This window comes from Falco cherrug, chromosome 13, assembly GCF_023634085.1.
Source record: "Falco cherrug isolate bFalChe1 chromosome 13, bFalChe1.pri, whole genome shotgun sequence".
Taxonomy (NCBI): domain Eukaryota; kingdom Metazoa; phylum Chordata; class Aves; order Falconiformes; family Falconidae; genus Falco; species Falco cherrug.
The window spans coordinates 8,258,284-8,275,003 of NC_073709.1; the positions used below are offsets into that span (position 1 = coordinate 8,258,284).

Here is a 16,720-nt window from a genome sequence, read left to right on the forward strand (position 1 = left end):
ATAACGCAACACTGCAGCGGGCTGCGGAGTGCTCACGGCACGGCCGCGGCCACACGCGGGATGCTCTCGCATCGACGGCTCCGCTGCAGCGCCGGCCGCAGGCACCAGAGCCCCGCCGGGCACAGCCCGCCCCCCCGGGGCTCGGTGCCCCCCCGCCGGGCACAGCCCGCCCCCCCGGGGCTCGGTGCCCCCCCGCCGGACACAGCCCACTGCCGAGCCCCGCCGCCCCGGGGGCCGCCCCTCCTCCCCGCGGCCGGTGCGGGGCGAGGGCGGTGCGTGCGGGCCGCCGCCGCCCGGGGAGGGGATGGCGGGGCGCTGCTCTCCCTCCCGCCCACACGGCGCGGCGACGGCGCGGGCGGCATGTGGGCCGCGGCCCCTCTGCTGCTGCTGCTGCTGCTGCTGCTCCTGCTCCTGCTCCTGCCGCGGCTGTGGCGGCGCGGAGCGGCGCCGCTGGAGCCGGCCGGCCGGGCCGTGCTCATCACCGGCTGCGACAGCGGCTTCGGGCACCTGCTGGCGCTCCGCCTGCACCGCCTCGGCTTCACGGTCTTCGCCGGCTGCCTGTGCCCCGGCGGCGAGGGGGCGCGGCGCCTGCAGCGGGAGGCCGGCCCCGGTCGCCTGCGCGTCCTGCGGCTCGATGTCACCCGCGCCCGCGACGTGCTGGCCGCCAAGGAGCTGGTGCTCAGCCACCTGCCCGAGCGAGGTGAGGCGAGGCGAGGGGCTGCTCGCCCCAGAGGGGCGGCTGGACGGGCACGGCGTGTGGCGGGGGAGCACTGGCACTGGCTGTGCTAATCCAGGACCGCTAGTGGTAGTATCACCGGTATTTTATATTAAATAAATGCTCCGGTGCTTGGTTGAGCGGTACCAAAGCGGGGCCTATCCAAAGATGCTGACGGGGGAAGTGGGTGCACATCCCTGCACCACAGGTGAGCACCTTTAGCACCTGGCTAAGAGAAGAGGGAATCCCCATGTGCCTGGGGGGTCCCTAGAAGCCCGTCCGGCTGGAGGAGCAGCAGGGAAAGCAGGGAACAACTGTGCACGCCGTGGAGGCGGCGGGAAAGTGATGTATTTCTGGGCACGATTTGTGAACAAGGGAATAAATAAAGGAAACGCAGTGAGGGCAGCGGCCACGCTGTACCAGACCAGCTACTTCTCCGTACAGCTTGAGGTTTGTCCAGCTAATCCCGAGAGGGGTTAAAAGGAAACCCGTCAGTTACACACCCTACAGAGAGCATACGCCTAGGGGAACAGGCAGACTTCAGGTTGCAATGAATAACTGCAGACAAGGTAAATCCTGGGTTATCCCCTCAGAGCACGTGACACAGGGCAGGTAATGGGGCCACGGTGACCTCCTTTCCCACGTCGGCTGCAGGGCAGGAGCCACCCGGTGACACAGGGGGATGCACCTGGCGCAGAGCACGCTTGCCTAGGCTCAGAAGTGAGATCCCCTCAGAATTACAAAGAAACGCTTCATGCTCGCACGGGGAATGTAAGCGGAGGATAAAGCAGGCGGAACGTTAATGCAGTGTATGGCCTCTGCCTGCCTGGTTCATTAGCACATTGGGAAGGGGGCGAAACAAGAAGCAAAGGAAGAAAAAGCCTAGGCACCGCTCATTAAGTATGTGTATTTATGGTTGATCTTGATGTTATCTGATTAGGAGGCAGAGCCTTCCCCTCTCAGGCTCCTTCCCAAGCTGCAGAGACAATGCAGGTGACTTACAAGAACCCTTATAGGCTCGATGGGGACGGGATCCCCTGAAACTCTGTGTTACTGATAATTTATCCCGTAATTCTGGCAGTTTACGCAATGGTTGTGTTCATGCTGTCATGTAGACTCGAGTCCACAGTTCAGCACGAGGTGGCTGGCCGTCCTCGCTGCTCACAGATGTGTGGACATGCCTTTAGATCAAGGCAAATCACGCTGGAGACATCGGGGCTTGCTGGAGAGGCCAGGGAAAACACTTGAGCACAGCTGGTGTTGAAATGGAGCACGCACACAGCCTGTGCACGGTGGATTTCCTGGGTTGTCAGTCAGGCCGTTACACCTGTATCACGGCTGGGCATGCACTGACAGAGCACGCATTTTATGAAACCTTTTTCCATTGGTCAGCTCTGCTGCTGCAGCATTTTGAGGGTACTCGGCAAAGGCAGAAAAGAAATTTTATAGGTCCAGATAGCACTCACGCCATTTGGGAAAATGGCAATTATCAAGTAATCTTTCTCCTAAGTTTATTAAATAAAAAGGACCACAGGAGTTATTTTAATGTCTGATGTTAATGGAGTAAATGCCACAAGTCGTCTTCATAATTTATACTATACAGGGGCATAAATATTTTTATCTCAAATGTAAAGAAACTGTGAGGATACTCTACTTACGTAGAGTCTTTAAGCAAAAGACTTCAGTAGGAGTGTTCCTTCTTGGCACCTCTGAAAATAGATGTGTTGTTTTCTTTGGTATTTTAACTTTATAAAAACAGTTTAAATTTAATGATTCAGTTGAAGGTTAGCTCTCATATTAACCAATTTTTTTTGTTAAAGATAGGAATTGTATTTTTTTTAATTTGAGTCAAAGGTTGTTTTTAATGAATTTTTTTTCTATTAGGAAAGAGGCTGCAGTTCTACACTGCAAAGCCTGTATTTTTTGCCTAGAGTCCCAATGAAAACTTAACCACCTAATTGCAGACTCCACTGGTGGCAGGAGTCACACTCTCCCACTGGCCCAGTTCACTGCATGGAAAGGCGTAAGAAATTCCTGGTTCTGGGGAGAATGAGTCCAAGGAGTCTCACTCAGTGATTGCTGGTGGCAAGGGGAATCATGGAGGAATATGGTGCTCTGGCATTTCCGGGATAAGCAGACTTACAGAAGACTGAAAGATAAAAGACCTTCTGCTTTAAGTAGACTATTCAGTATAAAATGTAGAAAAAATGCGTAAAATCTCAGGAATAAAACACAGCTCTTCCTACACCTTCTAGTTATGCCGTAACCATGAGATAACTAGCCACAGCTCCGCCTTGTCTTGTCTCTCTCTGTTAACGCAAGAGTAGAAAATCCAAAGTACTGGTAACACACCTGCCTGGATATTCTGCCACTTCATCGTTTATTCCCATGTAAATACTTGCTCAGTGCTAGACTGTGAAATTACACCAATCTGAAAAGGATGGCAAATCAATTTCCCATGGTACCTGGCTCATTCTCTAGGGCTAACTAACTTCCCTCCATGAAAATCTGATGGCTCTGATGCCTTTCTTTTTCTTTGTTTTGTGGCTTGTACACCCATTAAGGTGACTTTATTTAGAGTCCTTTCTTGCTTAGAAAGAAGAAATGTCTTGCACTTGCGCATTAAAGCCAATATGAAGTAGACTGGGACTTTGTAGCATGTAAATTTGCAACTCTTTTTAGGCTCTACAGCAAACCTCAGTATTTTTCTGATTTTCTTCTGCTTAAAACAGGAATTTCTCTTCTTTTTCTTGCCTCTTGTGAGTGGGTGACATGGAACTAGCTGGAAGGGAGGGATATTAGTTTTAGTCCTGCCTCCTACGCCATTGAGTACTCTCCTCCACTTAAGATTTCCTATTCACGTAATCCACCCATAGGCCCATGGTACCATATTTTAGCCCAGACTTCCTATACAAATGGAGTCATCCTTGCAATGAAGACAGCCACAGCATAATATTCCAAGCAAAGGATGGTGACTCATGAATGTGCGTACCTAAAACTCAGGAGTCCCATCTGGCCTGCTACCACGGACACCCTGCATTGCCACAGACAGATTGGTTTGTTCCCTTCTTCATTTTTCAATAGAAATATGGCGAATCACACTCCTTCCTTTGGCTAGTTTCCTTTGGTATTGAATTGGAATCTTTCAGGAAAGAGCCTGACATTTTTGCATGGGCTCAGGTTTATATGAGAAACTCCACAGATCACTGATACCAAGAGTACACGTTTGAGTTCAGAAAATCTGGCGGAATTCAGATATTATCTGTGTCTAGGTACCTACACAGAAACGGCCTGATTTTCAAAAGGTTTTGCAAGCACACATCTTGATTGACTTGAATAGGAAGAGGACTTCTTAAGAGTTTCTGGAAAAACACCAGGCATCTTTTGGGGCTAATAGGGACTGTGGATATGTGCCTTTCAGTCAACATGTCTTGAAGCAGAAATTATCTGGGAAGTTATGTGAGAGCTAGTGTTCTCCTGAAAGCCTCACTAATCTTGTTAGGCTTCCTAAAGTGACTTTGTAGATCCCTGGCTGTATCTTTTATTTATATATTTATATTTTATATATTTTATAATTTATTTATATTTATTTATGGTTTTTAATCTTTGTCCTCAGGATCCATTTTCCCAACACAGAGATCAGTGAAAATCTCTCTGATTCCCAGTTCTGCTTTCCAGTTTATTTATTCTTGCCCACTGTAGCATAGTTCTAACACCCTTTTTCCTAAAACGTGCTTGGGCTCGGTTCTGTTTGGGCAGTCTGAGTAATTTTTCCCTTCCAGATCCAACATCAGCTGCTTTTTCTTAATGTGTCTGTGCACAGACAGTCCAAGGAAATGCAGTGTCTCTCCACTTCAGCTCTTCGATTCTTACGGGTGCCTTGTCCTTCTAGATTTCCATGTAAGGACTGTATTTCTCACGTTACCTGAGCTGCATTTCTCTAAGCAAATATACAATAGATTTTGTATGCACATTTATGACATTAGTTTTTGCCACAAAAATTTCAGGAAAGCAAGATCAAAGCAGATTTGAGGTCCCCGAGTACATAGCTGGGCAGGTTGTTTCTCAGGGGGTAAGAAGTTTTCTGAAAAAGTGACATAAGGGAATAATGAACTGTTTGTTATTTGGGGGAACTTTGTGAATTGATTCAGCCAAAGCGGCAGGAAAATTTTTGGAAAATATCAGAATGTTTCCCATTTGAGAATGCTAAAATGTTCTAAGAAACAGTTATGTTTTGCTTGAGGGCAAACAAAATACTTTGAGCTGACACTGAGCAAAATCTCTTTCTATGTTTTACTTAATCTTCTCTTCAGAGAAGTCTGTTTCAGTTTAACTCAAGCCAGTTTTCCCTTTCTTGACCTTTGATTTGGCCACTGCACAGAAAGAAGGAGCCATTATTCTGGGAGCTCTGGCTGTTTACACACACAGGCTGGCCTCACCGCTAACAACCTGGAGTCTTTGAAGTGCATGAGACAAATGACTAGAGATAAAATTTAAGCCTTGCAAGCTAAATTCTGTTTCACATTTTAGAGAAAGAGGAAGAAAATCAATTGTCTGAAGTCTAATGACTGTATTTTTGAAGCCCTAATGAATTCAGGGATATGTGGAGCAAACGTTCTTGCTGTGCAGGATGCAGTGGCAGAAGCAAAATGACATATTATTTTTAATTAGAAAAGGTGAAACTGAGAAGATCAGGGAACAAATTTTTTACAGTGGTGCCAGTCTTTAGTTGGTGGTGTGTTAAGAGTTGGGTTATGTAAAAGCAAACCTGAATTCAGAGACCTCCAGCCTTAAGCAGAAACAGATGGGATGTGCAGCGACTCAGCCCACCTGCAGATCAGATCATGTGCAAGTACAAAAGTATTGATAATTAGCTTTTACAAAGGACTCTCTAATCCATTGATCTTGAAGCATTTTATTGGGAGGTCAGTCCTATGGGGCCAGTTCCATTTTAAGAAGGAGAAATAAAGCCACAGAATGATAGAAGGCCCTGGAACAACAGGGCAGTGGCAGGGGGAAGAAGAGAGTCTAGGATGGCCAATTCCAGCAGGCAGTTTTTTGGGCTGTTTCCTCTCCTCTGTCTGCTAATATTTAGGGCAGTGGAAAAGAGGCAAGTAGACAGGAATTACTCCATTACTAGGACAGCAGTCAGTCTGCATCCAAAGTTACAAGACATCCAGTGTCAAGGATTGTTGTGTGACAGACTGCTCAATAATGATTTATCCTCTTTGGAGGACAGAGTTATCCAAGTTCAGTGTAGTAAATTCCTGATTTTAAGTGTTTTGCTCTGCAAATGAGACATTCACTGAAAGAACTTTTGTTTCTTTCTCTGTTTAAACACCAGTTTCATTATGTAATACAAGTAGTGTGTATATATGTTAGGAAAGCATATAGAGATCTGTTTTACAAAATAATTTAAAAAGTCGTCTGTTTCAGCTTTAACTATTGTTATGAATGAAATCTGGTATTAGCAGTTCTTGGTACGGCTCTGGAAGGACCAAGATACCATGAAATCATCACAGTGGCTTTGTCAGAGAAGATCAGAAAGAAAAGTGTTCAGCCCAAGGGTTTCTGCAGGGCCTTCACCAGGGTGACCGCAGGGCCTCTGAGTAGGTCTTTGCCACCATGGGTACAGGAGGCTACAGCTGGGGCAGCATCACACCCATGCCCCAGACTCTGTGTCCAAAGGAAGGAAGAGAGGCATTGTTACCTGCTGTGTTTCATCAGAAACCTAGGCCTGGAGATCCTGTAGAAGGCATGACAAAACAATCATTTGCTTCAGACGTGTACAAGAATTCTTTTAAAAAAATGCATAAACAAAACTGTCAAAGCTGGCAGAACCAGGCTGCAAACTTAGCTATTTCAATGCAAGGCAGGCTACCCTATGTGCTTCGCTACACTGCTGGTCACCCTAGAAATAAATCTCAGTCAGGATTTGAGGACAGAAACAGAAATGTTTTCAAAAGCACTGTGTCACTCACTGCTTCACTGTACATCTACAGATATGTGCCACGAAGGCAAGAACAAGTCAGCATGGCTTAATCAGCATTTAGTCAGCATGTCAGCTCCAAACTGCGCGCACTCTACACTTCAACAAAAAAAGCATTTCCCTCGGCTGAGGTTTTTAGCACTGTGCAGTGCTCAAACGAAGCGTTCTGTGGCTTTGGGCTAAAGGGCTTGCACTTTCTGGCAGAGAGTTGTGTCAGAACAAGCTTTGCTGCTGATAAATTTCTGCTTGTAAACACTGGAATCTTACTGCATTTCAGGGGGCTGGGCTCCTTAACCCCAAAACCTGTTGTTATGTGAGGAATAGACTTGTACAGGAGTACAAAATCAAAGAAAATACTGTAGCCACTGACCTTACTTGGTTACTTTACCCAGTGCTACACCCGTGTACCCGATTTTGGCAGATGTCAGAAGGAATCAAAGCTCAAATCCTGGAAAAGGATCCAAGACTTAGGCTCCTAAATTAGTTGGGCACTTTGGAAATATTACCCCCTTAGCCTTTAGACTGCTTAATATAATTGTCACAAAGCTGCTCATAGCACACAGTGGGATTAAAGTAATTAAAATATCATGGTACACGACATTGCAAGTAAGATGTAGTCTCCCAGATCATATTATTCATAAATAACTTAAGACGACTATAAAGTGAGTGATTATCAAATAGCACTGAGACTTACATAGTCCAGATAATGGCCCCAGTTACATACCTTCATTAAACAAAACATGCCTGCACTTGTAAGTAGAAAAGACAAAAAGGTAACACAACTAAAAAATTGTTTCCAAGGGTCCAAATCCCTAGAGGTTTTTGTGTCGCCTAATGGTAGTTGTTTTGCAGTGAAATATGCTTACTAAGACATTTCTCTTCCATAGGTTTCTGGGGGCTTGTCAACAATGCAGGAATATCAACATTTGGTGAGACAGGGTGGCTGTCTATGGAGAAATATGAAAAATTTGCAGATGTGAATCTCCTTGGGAGCATCAGGACAACCCTGGCATTTCTTCCCCTTCTAAGGAAATACAAGGGTAATGCTAATCCACTGTTACTTAGAGTTGTAGAATAATTAGCTTACTATAATCAGGGTAACGTAGCATCTATAAAAGAAGCCTTAATTGTCTCTCATTGAACTGAAATGACAGCCTCCTTCTGTGTGGCCTGAAAGAGCAACTTGATCCTGAACAGAGGGTAAAGTCGTGATGGGAAAAAATAACCTTAAAGATTCTGTCTTTACAGAGAAATACATAGAAAAAAGTATTCCCAAATAATGAATTAACTCACTGTTTGACTCAAAAAAGAGGAAAAAATGCTTACAGCAGATCATTAAGCCCAGGCAGCACTTTATAAGCACTGCCAATCAGAAAACATGAAGATCCAATGAACTCCTGCTTACCTTTATTACTTAGACTCTACTATTTTACTGTTTGGCAATTAGGAAAGGAGGGATGACCCTACAGAGGTGAACTAGAGACATCCAGCTTCCAGTTCCAGGCCTAGCAAGATCCTCTCTATGACGTTGGGCAGGAAACTTCAAGTATGTGAAACAGTGCCGTACAGAGATGCATGAATATCCAATGGGATAAACACATTTGCATGGACAGCCGTACGCGTGGGCTTTATCCTTTCTTCTGAGAAGAAATGGTTCAAATAGCCCTCTGCGGCATCGCAGCATGCCTCAGTTGCTTTGTAGTTTGTTCCCTACCTGTCCCCGTCTGTATTTTGGAAAGGAAGATCCCCTTTTCCTTTCTCCCCCTTTTGCTTAGCTTGTCTACTTAAGTTCATTAAGGTGAGGATTTCTTCTGTGTGCATACAGCACCAAGCACAGTAAGGGCTGTGTTTCATCTGGAAGCCCCCAAAGTCACTGTAGCATGTTGGCCAGATACAAGCATCCCCTTTTTGACTGCTCTGCTTCTTGCTGCTTGGTTGCCTTTGGTTGATGATATTCTGATGCAAGAAAAAAGAAAACTTTTAAATACTGCAAGCCAGATGTGTTTTTGTAAAAGAATGTGCTATTGCATATATCCAGTGAGTGTGTTATGTGGCCCTTCGATGGGGAGACATCACTTCGTTTCTGTGATGTCCTACTTACTGCTAAAACTCTGTAATGCTTATCCACCAGAGGCATTTGTCTGACTTCATGAACTGCAGGGCGTTACTTTGAAGTGAAAGGGTCTAATTGTGTGTATGGTATTAAGCACATGCATAAACTTTTAGAAGATTTGGGCCTGGATAGCTGCACTTACATAGTACCTTAGCTCAAAAGAGCATGCTTCATCTCACACCTGGTTGTCAGTGGTGTCTATTAACTGCCTGCACTCATATTTTCAAGTCCTGCCTGTGTAGGAGAGGAGGCCAGGGCACTTTGAGGAAGAATTCTAGGTTTTCTGTCCTTCCTTGCAGGAACAGCCAGGACAGCTAAAGCTCATGTTTTTGGGGTCAGCAAGTGGCCTCTCCAAAGGAAAAGCTCGAATTGTGAATGTTAGAGCATTCTCCTAGGAAAGCTGAGTTTCAATTACCTTAGGCAAAGAGAGAAGTCAAATGACATCCCACATCCTGGGTGTGCACCCCAAATCCCTTAGCTACTGGATAAAGGCAGCAGAGGTCATCCTACCATCACTTACCCAGTAGCTGTGTTCTGAAGGAAAGGGCTTACTGCCATTTTAGGATGAGCACCTGTTCCAAGAAAAACTTCGAGATTATTAATACTTGTGAAGGGAGGTACTGCCCTCCTGCCTAGAATTTAGACATCCTACTCTGAGTAGAGCAACATTTCCTCATAACTTTTCCAGCTGGCCAGGCTAGCCAATGTAGCATCTTGGTCAGCAAGCTGGTAGTTGTTCCCTGTTATTGTATAAAAGACTTACTCCAGACGCTGTGTAGGAAGACAGGGAACCTAATTCCAAATGACAGATTTCACCGCATTCCCATGATATCCTTTTGATATGCCACAAGCCTATACAATTTGGTCAGATCCGGGGCCCAGACATTATCTGCATCTGTGGCAGCAACAGGCATGTGTTCTCTGTGTTCTCTGCATTGTTAGCAACGAGGCCATCTTCTCTCTCACTTCTCGCATTTATGTATCCATGTTCAAACATTTCTTACCCTATGGTATGACTTTGTGATGGAAGTTTACAAGTAAACAATGGAAATGAACCACAGCCCAGCGCCTCAAATCAGAAATTTCTTGCTATTTAAGGCATGCCTGCACTAGGAAAATATATTCCCTTATAAAAGGGAAAAAAGCAGCACAGATCAGGAAGATTACAGCAAGGCAGCATAAGGCTGCACACATTTTGCCAAGTCATCGTTCTCTGGTGAAGCTTATCACTGTACAGTCTGGGTTCGACTTTATATGCACAGGTGCAAGGCAGGTCTCGGTGCAGAGACATCATTAGCACAGAAAAAACTGTGTTAGTGGTCATATATCCACCACAGGGAAAATGACCTGCTCCACTCGTCTGCAGTCCTTCTCCTATTACTAGCATAGTCTCTTATTACTATTTTCCAGTTTAAAGTTTTTAGGGGACTGCTTTGATTGCTGTCTCTTTCATGCTGTCTCAGACTCAGAAGGAATAAGAAGCATGCTAGGAATGTGTTATACTTTGTCTAGTCCAGCATCTGTCACTAGATGGAAGAAAGATTTTTTTGCGTGAAGTTCTCTGCTTAACAGGGCTGAGTACACTTCTGTGCTGGGACTGTACGCTTACGCAGCCCAGCTTTGGCATACTATGTAGTAAACCAGCATCATGCTAAATACCACGTTAGCAGCAGTTCAGAAGACTCAGGTAAATCGATTCTATGTTGAAGATTGAGAGTGAAGTTATGTTATTTGTGCTATTTTCTTTCCAGGCCGTATTGTTTTCATGTCCAGCATTATCGCCTATTTTTCTTTGGGAAATGGCATTTATTCTATGACTAAGGCAGCTATTGAAAAGTTTTGTGATGCTCTAAGACTGGAAATGAAGAAGTTCGGCGTCCAGGTAAGTGATGTAACAAGTAGCTGTTGTGTGAAACTCCCTGCTATTTCTAACATTGATTTTCCTATGAGAAAAAGAGAAGTTTCACTCCTGAAACTTCCTACAGAGCTGAAATGCATGTTTTTGTCGGGAAAGAAGCAAGTGACTTGCACAAAGAATACCTGACAACAATGTGAGGTGTCATGGTTTAACCCCATCCAGCAACTAAACCCCATACAGCTGCTTGCTCACTCCCCCCACAGTGGGATGGGGGAGAGAATTGGAAGAGTAAAAGTGAGAAAACTGATGGGTTGAGATAAAAACAGTTTAATAAGTAAAGCAAAAGCTGCATGTGCAGGCAAAGCAAAACAAGGAATTCATTCAGTACTGCCCATCGGCAGGCAGGTGTTCAGCTATCCCCAAGAAATCAGGGCTCCATCACGTGTAACGGTTACTTGGGAAGACAAATGCCATCACTCCCAACATTGCCTCTTCCTCCTTCCCCCAGCTTTATAAGCTAAGCATGATGTCATATGGCCTGGGATATCCCTTTGGTCAGCTGGGGTCACCTGTCCCAGCTGTGTCCCCTCCCAACTTCTTGTGCACCCCCAGCTCGCTCCCCGGTGGGGTGAGAAGCAGAAAAGGCCTTTGGCTTCCTGTAAGCCCTGCTCAGCGATGACGGGAACATGTACTATCAACAAGGTTTTCAGCCAAATCCAAAACATGTCCCCATGCTAGCTCCTATGAAGAAAATTAACTCTACCCCACCCAAAACCAACGCAACATTGAAATTTTGGCCAAGAGAGTAAGTACAAGCATATTCAAAATAGTATCTAATCTTGCTGAAAGTAAGCTCCATGATCCAAATGACAAAGATCAAGATCAGAGCTGAATCCATGCATGCAGCTTCCCCTTGGAAAGAGGTGGTTTCTCTGTGGCTAATCAGCCAGCTGCGAATTGCTGAGAACAGTGGACCTGGGTGATGCCTGCCGTTCTGAGCAGCTGTGGGACAGCATGCCTTCTCTTTGTACCAACACTGACATTTCCACCCTTTCTCCATATCCTCTACAGTGGAGAGAGTTTCTGAGAGAGACCTGCCTGAGCAGTGCCATGCTCTGTGAAATGCTTGTAACAGTACCAAGAATCCAAAACTTTCTCCGAGGTGGCTGTGGGAGCAGAGTCCAGATGTTGAGTGCTGTGTAGCGAGAAGGAAGGCTCGTCACCTACCTGGGGGGTTCTTTCTCCCTCTTTTCTCCCAAGATCAGTACTTAAACGCTTGCTTTTTGTGGGAATAGCTACGCCGCAAGCGACAGTATTGTGCACAGTAATTATGTTTTCATTCTCTTAACCTAAGAGGCTCTAAGAGTGCTCTTAGTGTCCTGTCTAAGCAACACTGATAGTCAAACGTGGAGCTTAGATCACTAAGTAGCTTCACTAGGCTTTTTCCTTGGAGTCACTTCACTGGTGAAACACTGTTCTCAAACACTAGAAGTCTTCCCTAGAGGATTTACATTGGTGTACTCTTTCTCTACACAGATTTACAGCACTGTTCATAAGCTTTGTGTTGGAAGAAGTTACAGCTATGCATCTATTAACTACCCCTCCCAGATAAATATAAAATGCTATAAAATGCAAGTGATTTTACACATCCTAATACCACACAGCATGATGAGGATTTCAACCGATTAGCTGAGGATAATCTCAAATGCATGGAAGAGCTTAGTTTAACAGGTTAGCTACTCTGGTCGTTTTGGTTTTTTTACTGTTCCCCCACCCCCAGAGCAGCCCCAGCACACAGTACAGTAAGCCAGGCTGACAAACGTTTTTGGAATGTCTACGAGAATTATTTTTCTGTTTCTCACTGTACGCAAGACACTGGCTGGCATTTACCTGAGAACCTACCCTGCAAAGAGCTTGCAGAATAGATGGTCCCTCTTCCCTGTTCTTCCCTCCCCTCCTCTGTTGTTACCTTTGTCCTTTCAGGAGAAAGTAACCCAGAGGTGGCAAGGAACAGATGGAGCTATGGCTCTGTACTCCCACTGTACTGTGGCCAGGCAAGCTGGCTGCCTGCAGGAGACAAAGTATGTATCTTCCATTGGAAAGGTTACAGAAAAACAAGAAGGGGGCAGGGGTGGAAGGTATTATCTCTCCTTCCCTCCTAGCCAGCTCCAAAAATCTCCAAAACACAAAGTCTTCAAAACCCTTTTGTTTAAAATAAATGTGGGAAGTTTACTATGGGCATTGGTTTGGCTAATACTAAACACTTTTGAAAATAGCACCCAAAGGGAGGGCTCCCAAAGATGCCCTGTGACAAACGTACCGAAGGCAGCATAAGATGCCCCAGCTATGCACACCGTCTCTCTGCAGGAGCTTGCCTGCATCCCGTCCTTCTCCCCACCTCTCTTGACCCCTCCGGTGTGCAGTGTAATGACTGCTGTGCAGGCCAAAAGGCAGGCATGTGCAGGTACTGACATAGACGTGGTAGCATCTGGTAGGTGGGCTGGGTGGCAGATGAAGGTTTTATACTACCACAGACTTTCCAGAGAACATCTGGCAGATCCCCAAGTGTCTTACGCAGCTCAGCACCTTTTTTCCTCACCTTATGTTGTAGTCTTTAGATACCTGGTCAGTTAAATGCCACGGAGCTTTTAATGTTGCATATCTACAAATCGTTTGAACAAGCCCGCTGCTAACTGAGGAAAAGCATGCATGCTGTGAGTGCTCAGCCTGCTTGGAAATCCCCCAGAAGCTCAGAAGCTAGCAGAACAGCAGCAATAACACATGCAAAGAAAACAGGCAGAGCAGCAAAGGATTTGCGTGCTTTCAATATAAGCCTACATACAGAGAAATGTACAGAAATTTGCTAATGACTTCAGTGAGAGCTAGTCCAGGACCTTTGGTCCACTCTGAACTTGGCTGACAAAACCTGTTCTACTTTTAGTTGCACCTGCTTGGGGAAAACAGCACTTCTTTCCCCAGGACCTTCTAATTTTCGTTGACATCTCCTTTTGTCTCAAACTGGGGCAAAAAACTACCAATTGCAAGATTTGGCACTGACGGAAGAATCCAAAGTATTCCACTTTGGAGACATCAAAGTCATACTGAAATGTTTTGTCTCAGTATTGTCAAAACATTTATACCATTAAGCATTCTATAAAAATCAAAGATGCACTATTGCATTCTGTGAAGGTATGCTGAATAGTCAAAACAAGAACATTAACATCAGAGAGAAACGAGGAAGTCAGAATAAAGCACCTCTGCAATCTTAAAGGTTTCATGGGAGTATATTTTATTTCAGTCAGGTTTTCAAGGTTAAAATTTCCACAAAGCAGCATTTTCTGGAAGAAATCTGTCTGCAGAAATCTTTTGATCTGCTTTACTGACTATAGTATTTAATTGAATTCAGAAAGACTGATTGTATCTTGATAAGTTTTACATCTTGCTTTTAGGTCTGTATTATTCAGCCAGGAAATTATGCACGCTCTACAAAAATTCAGCCACCAGTCAGTGCTGAAGAGATTTGGAATGAACTCAGCGAAGAGGAAAAGGCAGTTTACAACAAGGAGTACGTTCAAGAACGAGCAAACTTTTTCAACAGCATTCTCCGAGAAGGAAGCACTAACGGCAACGAAGTTGTAGATGCTATGGTAGATGCTTTAATGTCTCCTGCACCCAAGGCACGTTACATGGTAGCGAAGCTGAAGGAAAAAGCACTGGTGTTTGTGTGTGCTTTATTCCCGACCATTGTGATGGATTCCGTTTTGTCTTATGCTCTGAGTAAAGTAAAACTTGCATAGCCTATGTTGGTACTACTGTGACTCAGGTGGGGCAGGTTTTTTTAAATGTGAAAGCCAGGGCTGAATCTAATGCCCCCAGAAATCAGTATAATGACAGCAATTATCTGATACAAACTTTGGAGGGTCTCCCTTGTCAGAACTGTCAGTTATTCATGGGGAAAAACATACAGGACTCCATGTAAAATGAATACGTTTGTCTAGGTAACTTTATTTCTCCCATGTGGAAAAAAAAATATGGCCACTTGGGCTGCTTTAGGTATCACCTAGAAAATTTAATGCAGCTTTTCCTGATATTGGGTTACTGTGTTACAGGCATGATGGAGACAAAATGGAGCATATCCTCGAGGGCAACAGCCCACCTGAAATCATTACAGCACAGAGGAAGATACCTTATTTGTAGGAACCTGAATAGTAATGTATTAGGGGTGATGGGAAAAGGTTAATGGAAAAGTTAGGAATGAGCAACAGACCTTGAAATACTTTGAATGAAGTTAAGTGACTGTGGAAAGGTAGGAAGTGCCGAATAATAAAGTTGTAATATGGAAATAGTGTCTTCACTAACTACAGTTCAGTACTTTGTCAGGTATTCTATATAAATCTGTGACAAAGACAATATTTCATGGACTTCGAAAAAGAAGTAGCATATTCCATTTATGAATGAATATTCAATCCTAAATAAAATCTATCTTTTAACTAATGTCTGGATTAATCAATGTGTTAACCTAAAGCACAGTCAGAGAGCTAAACACCAGGGTGACTGATACTACTATGCAGTAGCAACCTGTAGCTTAGAAAGAACATATTCCACCTGGAGCTCTGGTTTTGCTACTATTACAAGGAGTAAGGTCTGACGAAAACATGCCTATTATCATGAACAGGAAAACTTTGGTAACATGTATCTATGAGAGTAATTGAGCACAGTGGCTTCATTGGGAGCCTCCTACTAACTGCTTGGAAAAGGTTGCTGGTTTACACATAACACGGCTTTAAATTTGGCTTGGTTGTGGCATGGCACAAAATCCAAGACATCTGGGACCCAAAGATCCTGGAATAGCTGGGATTAACTGTGGTGACACTGGTAGATAGAGGGCAGCAACATGGGGCATCAGCCTTGCACATGCCAGGTCTCCCATATCAAACCAAAGACACTGCTGTAAGTTGACCTAGTTAACTTTTTGGTCTGTACCAGAAATTGCATCCTATTCATGGGAAGCCTTTCCTAATATGTTTCATTCATTACTGAGAAAAGTTACCTTCTCTCTTGGTGGTTAATTAGGCAGTCTGAGTCAGGAACATGGGCAAGATGAGCACACAGACTATTCCAGGTCCTCTCCTGGTACACTTCAGCAGTGGAACAGCCATCTTACTGCACCTGTTTCAGATTGCGGAACATCTTAGTTCCCTTCCCAAATGCTGGACCCATCCCTGGAACTGGCATTGGCAAGAGGACAAGCCAGGGCTCCCACCTGCTGCACAGCCCATCAACAGCAAGATAATCAGATGATTATCATCTACTCTCCTCATTTAACCACAACAGAGCAAGGCCAAGCAAGGGAACGGGAACAAGGCTTATTCCAACTGAACCAATTGATTTCTTGTATAGGAATTCCCCCTGCTTGACCTCAGGGATTTCAGCAGCCTTCCATTGCTTTGGAAGAGTTGCTTTCATGCTCTTAGCCGTTCTTTGTGCAGATTACCCTTCCTTACAGTAAGTAGCTCTGAACTCAACAAGCAGCTTTGACACCCAGATGTTTCTCTACTAGGCCCAGGCTACATGTGCTTCTCTCTGCCTCAAAGACAACGTCACTTTCCATTACATGGTCTCCCTTCTATTTCTGTTTGTAAAGCTACTGCAATGTCGTTGCTGAGAGCCAGTACCATTGGAAGACCTGCTTCCCAGGCACCGATGACATGAAATAACTTCCAACTGAAAATTCCTCCTTTATTTGCTCTGTGTGTGGTGAAGCATGTGATCAATATTTCAGTAGCCTCATGTGACAGATGAACAACAGAACATTTATTCCTTTGTCTTGAAAACTAAGAACTTGCAATGCATAGTATCTCACACAGGGTACAGTGACAGGCTGGATGAGAACAGATGGGACAATTGAAGGCAGTTTGTATTTTCATTGCTGCCTAACCTGTCAGTGTGGAAGCTAACTGAAAAACAGCTACAAAATCATTATCTTTCATCTTCCCCCTCAGCTTTTTAGTATTATGATCTGCATATAAAGAACTAATCAAGACA

General features: G+C 44.7%; 1 protein-coding gene across 2 annotated transcripts; it reads left to right on the forward strand.

Moving 5' to 3' along the window:
- The first annotated feature begins 267 nt into the window (after positions 1–267).
- Positions 268–15,157, forward strand: LOC114017671 (D-beta-hydroxybutyrate dehydrogenase, mitochondrial-like). Of its 2 annotated transcripts, XM_055726233.1 has the most exons (4): positions 271–700; positions 7,592–7,744; positions 10,569–10,699; positions 14,125–15,157. In XM_055726233.1, exons 1-4 carry the CDS (start codon positions 361–363, stop codon positions 14,470–14,472), a joined length of 972 nt encoding a protein of 323 aa, XP_055582208.1. In that variant the 5' UTR covers positions 271–360; the 3' UTR covers positions 14,473–15,157. The 2 variants fall into 2 exon arrangements, with proteins under 2 accessions (XP_055582209.1, XP_055582208.1); XM_055726234.1 differs by lacking the exon at positions 7,592–7,744 and having other exon boundaries at positions 268–700.
- Positions 15,158–16,720: the final 1,563 nt, after the last annotated feature.

Excerpts from the sequence above, each read along its gene's own strand:
- LOC114017671 (XM_055726233.1), top strand. The coding sequence starts at position 361 with ATGTGGGCCGCGGCCCCTCTGCTGCTGCTGCTGCTGCTGCTGCTCCTG. Across the intron at positions 7,745-10,568 it reads CCTTCTAAGGAAATACAAGG|GCCGTATTGTTTTCATGTCC; the intron begins GTAATGCTAATC and ends TTTTCTTTCCAG. Across the intron at positions 10,700-14,124 it reads TGAAGAAGTTCGGCGTCCAG|GTCTGTATTATTCAGCCAGG; the intron begins GTAAGTGATGTA and ends TCTTGCTTTTAG.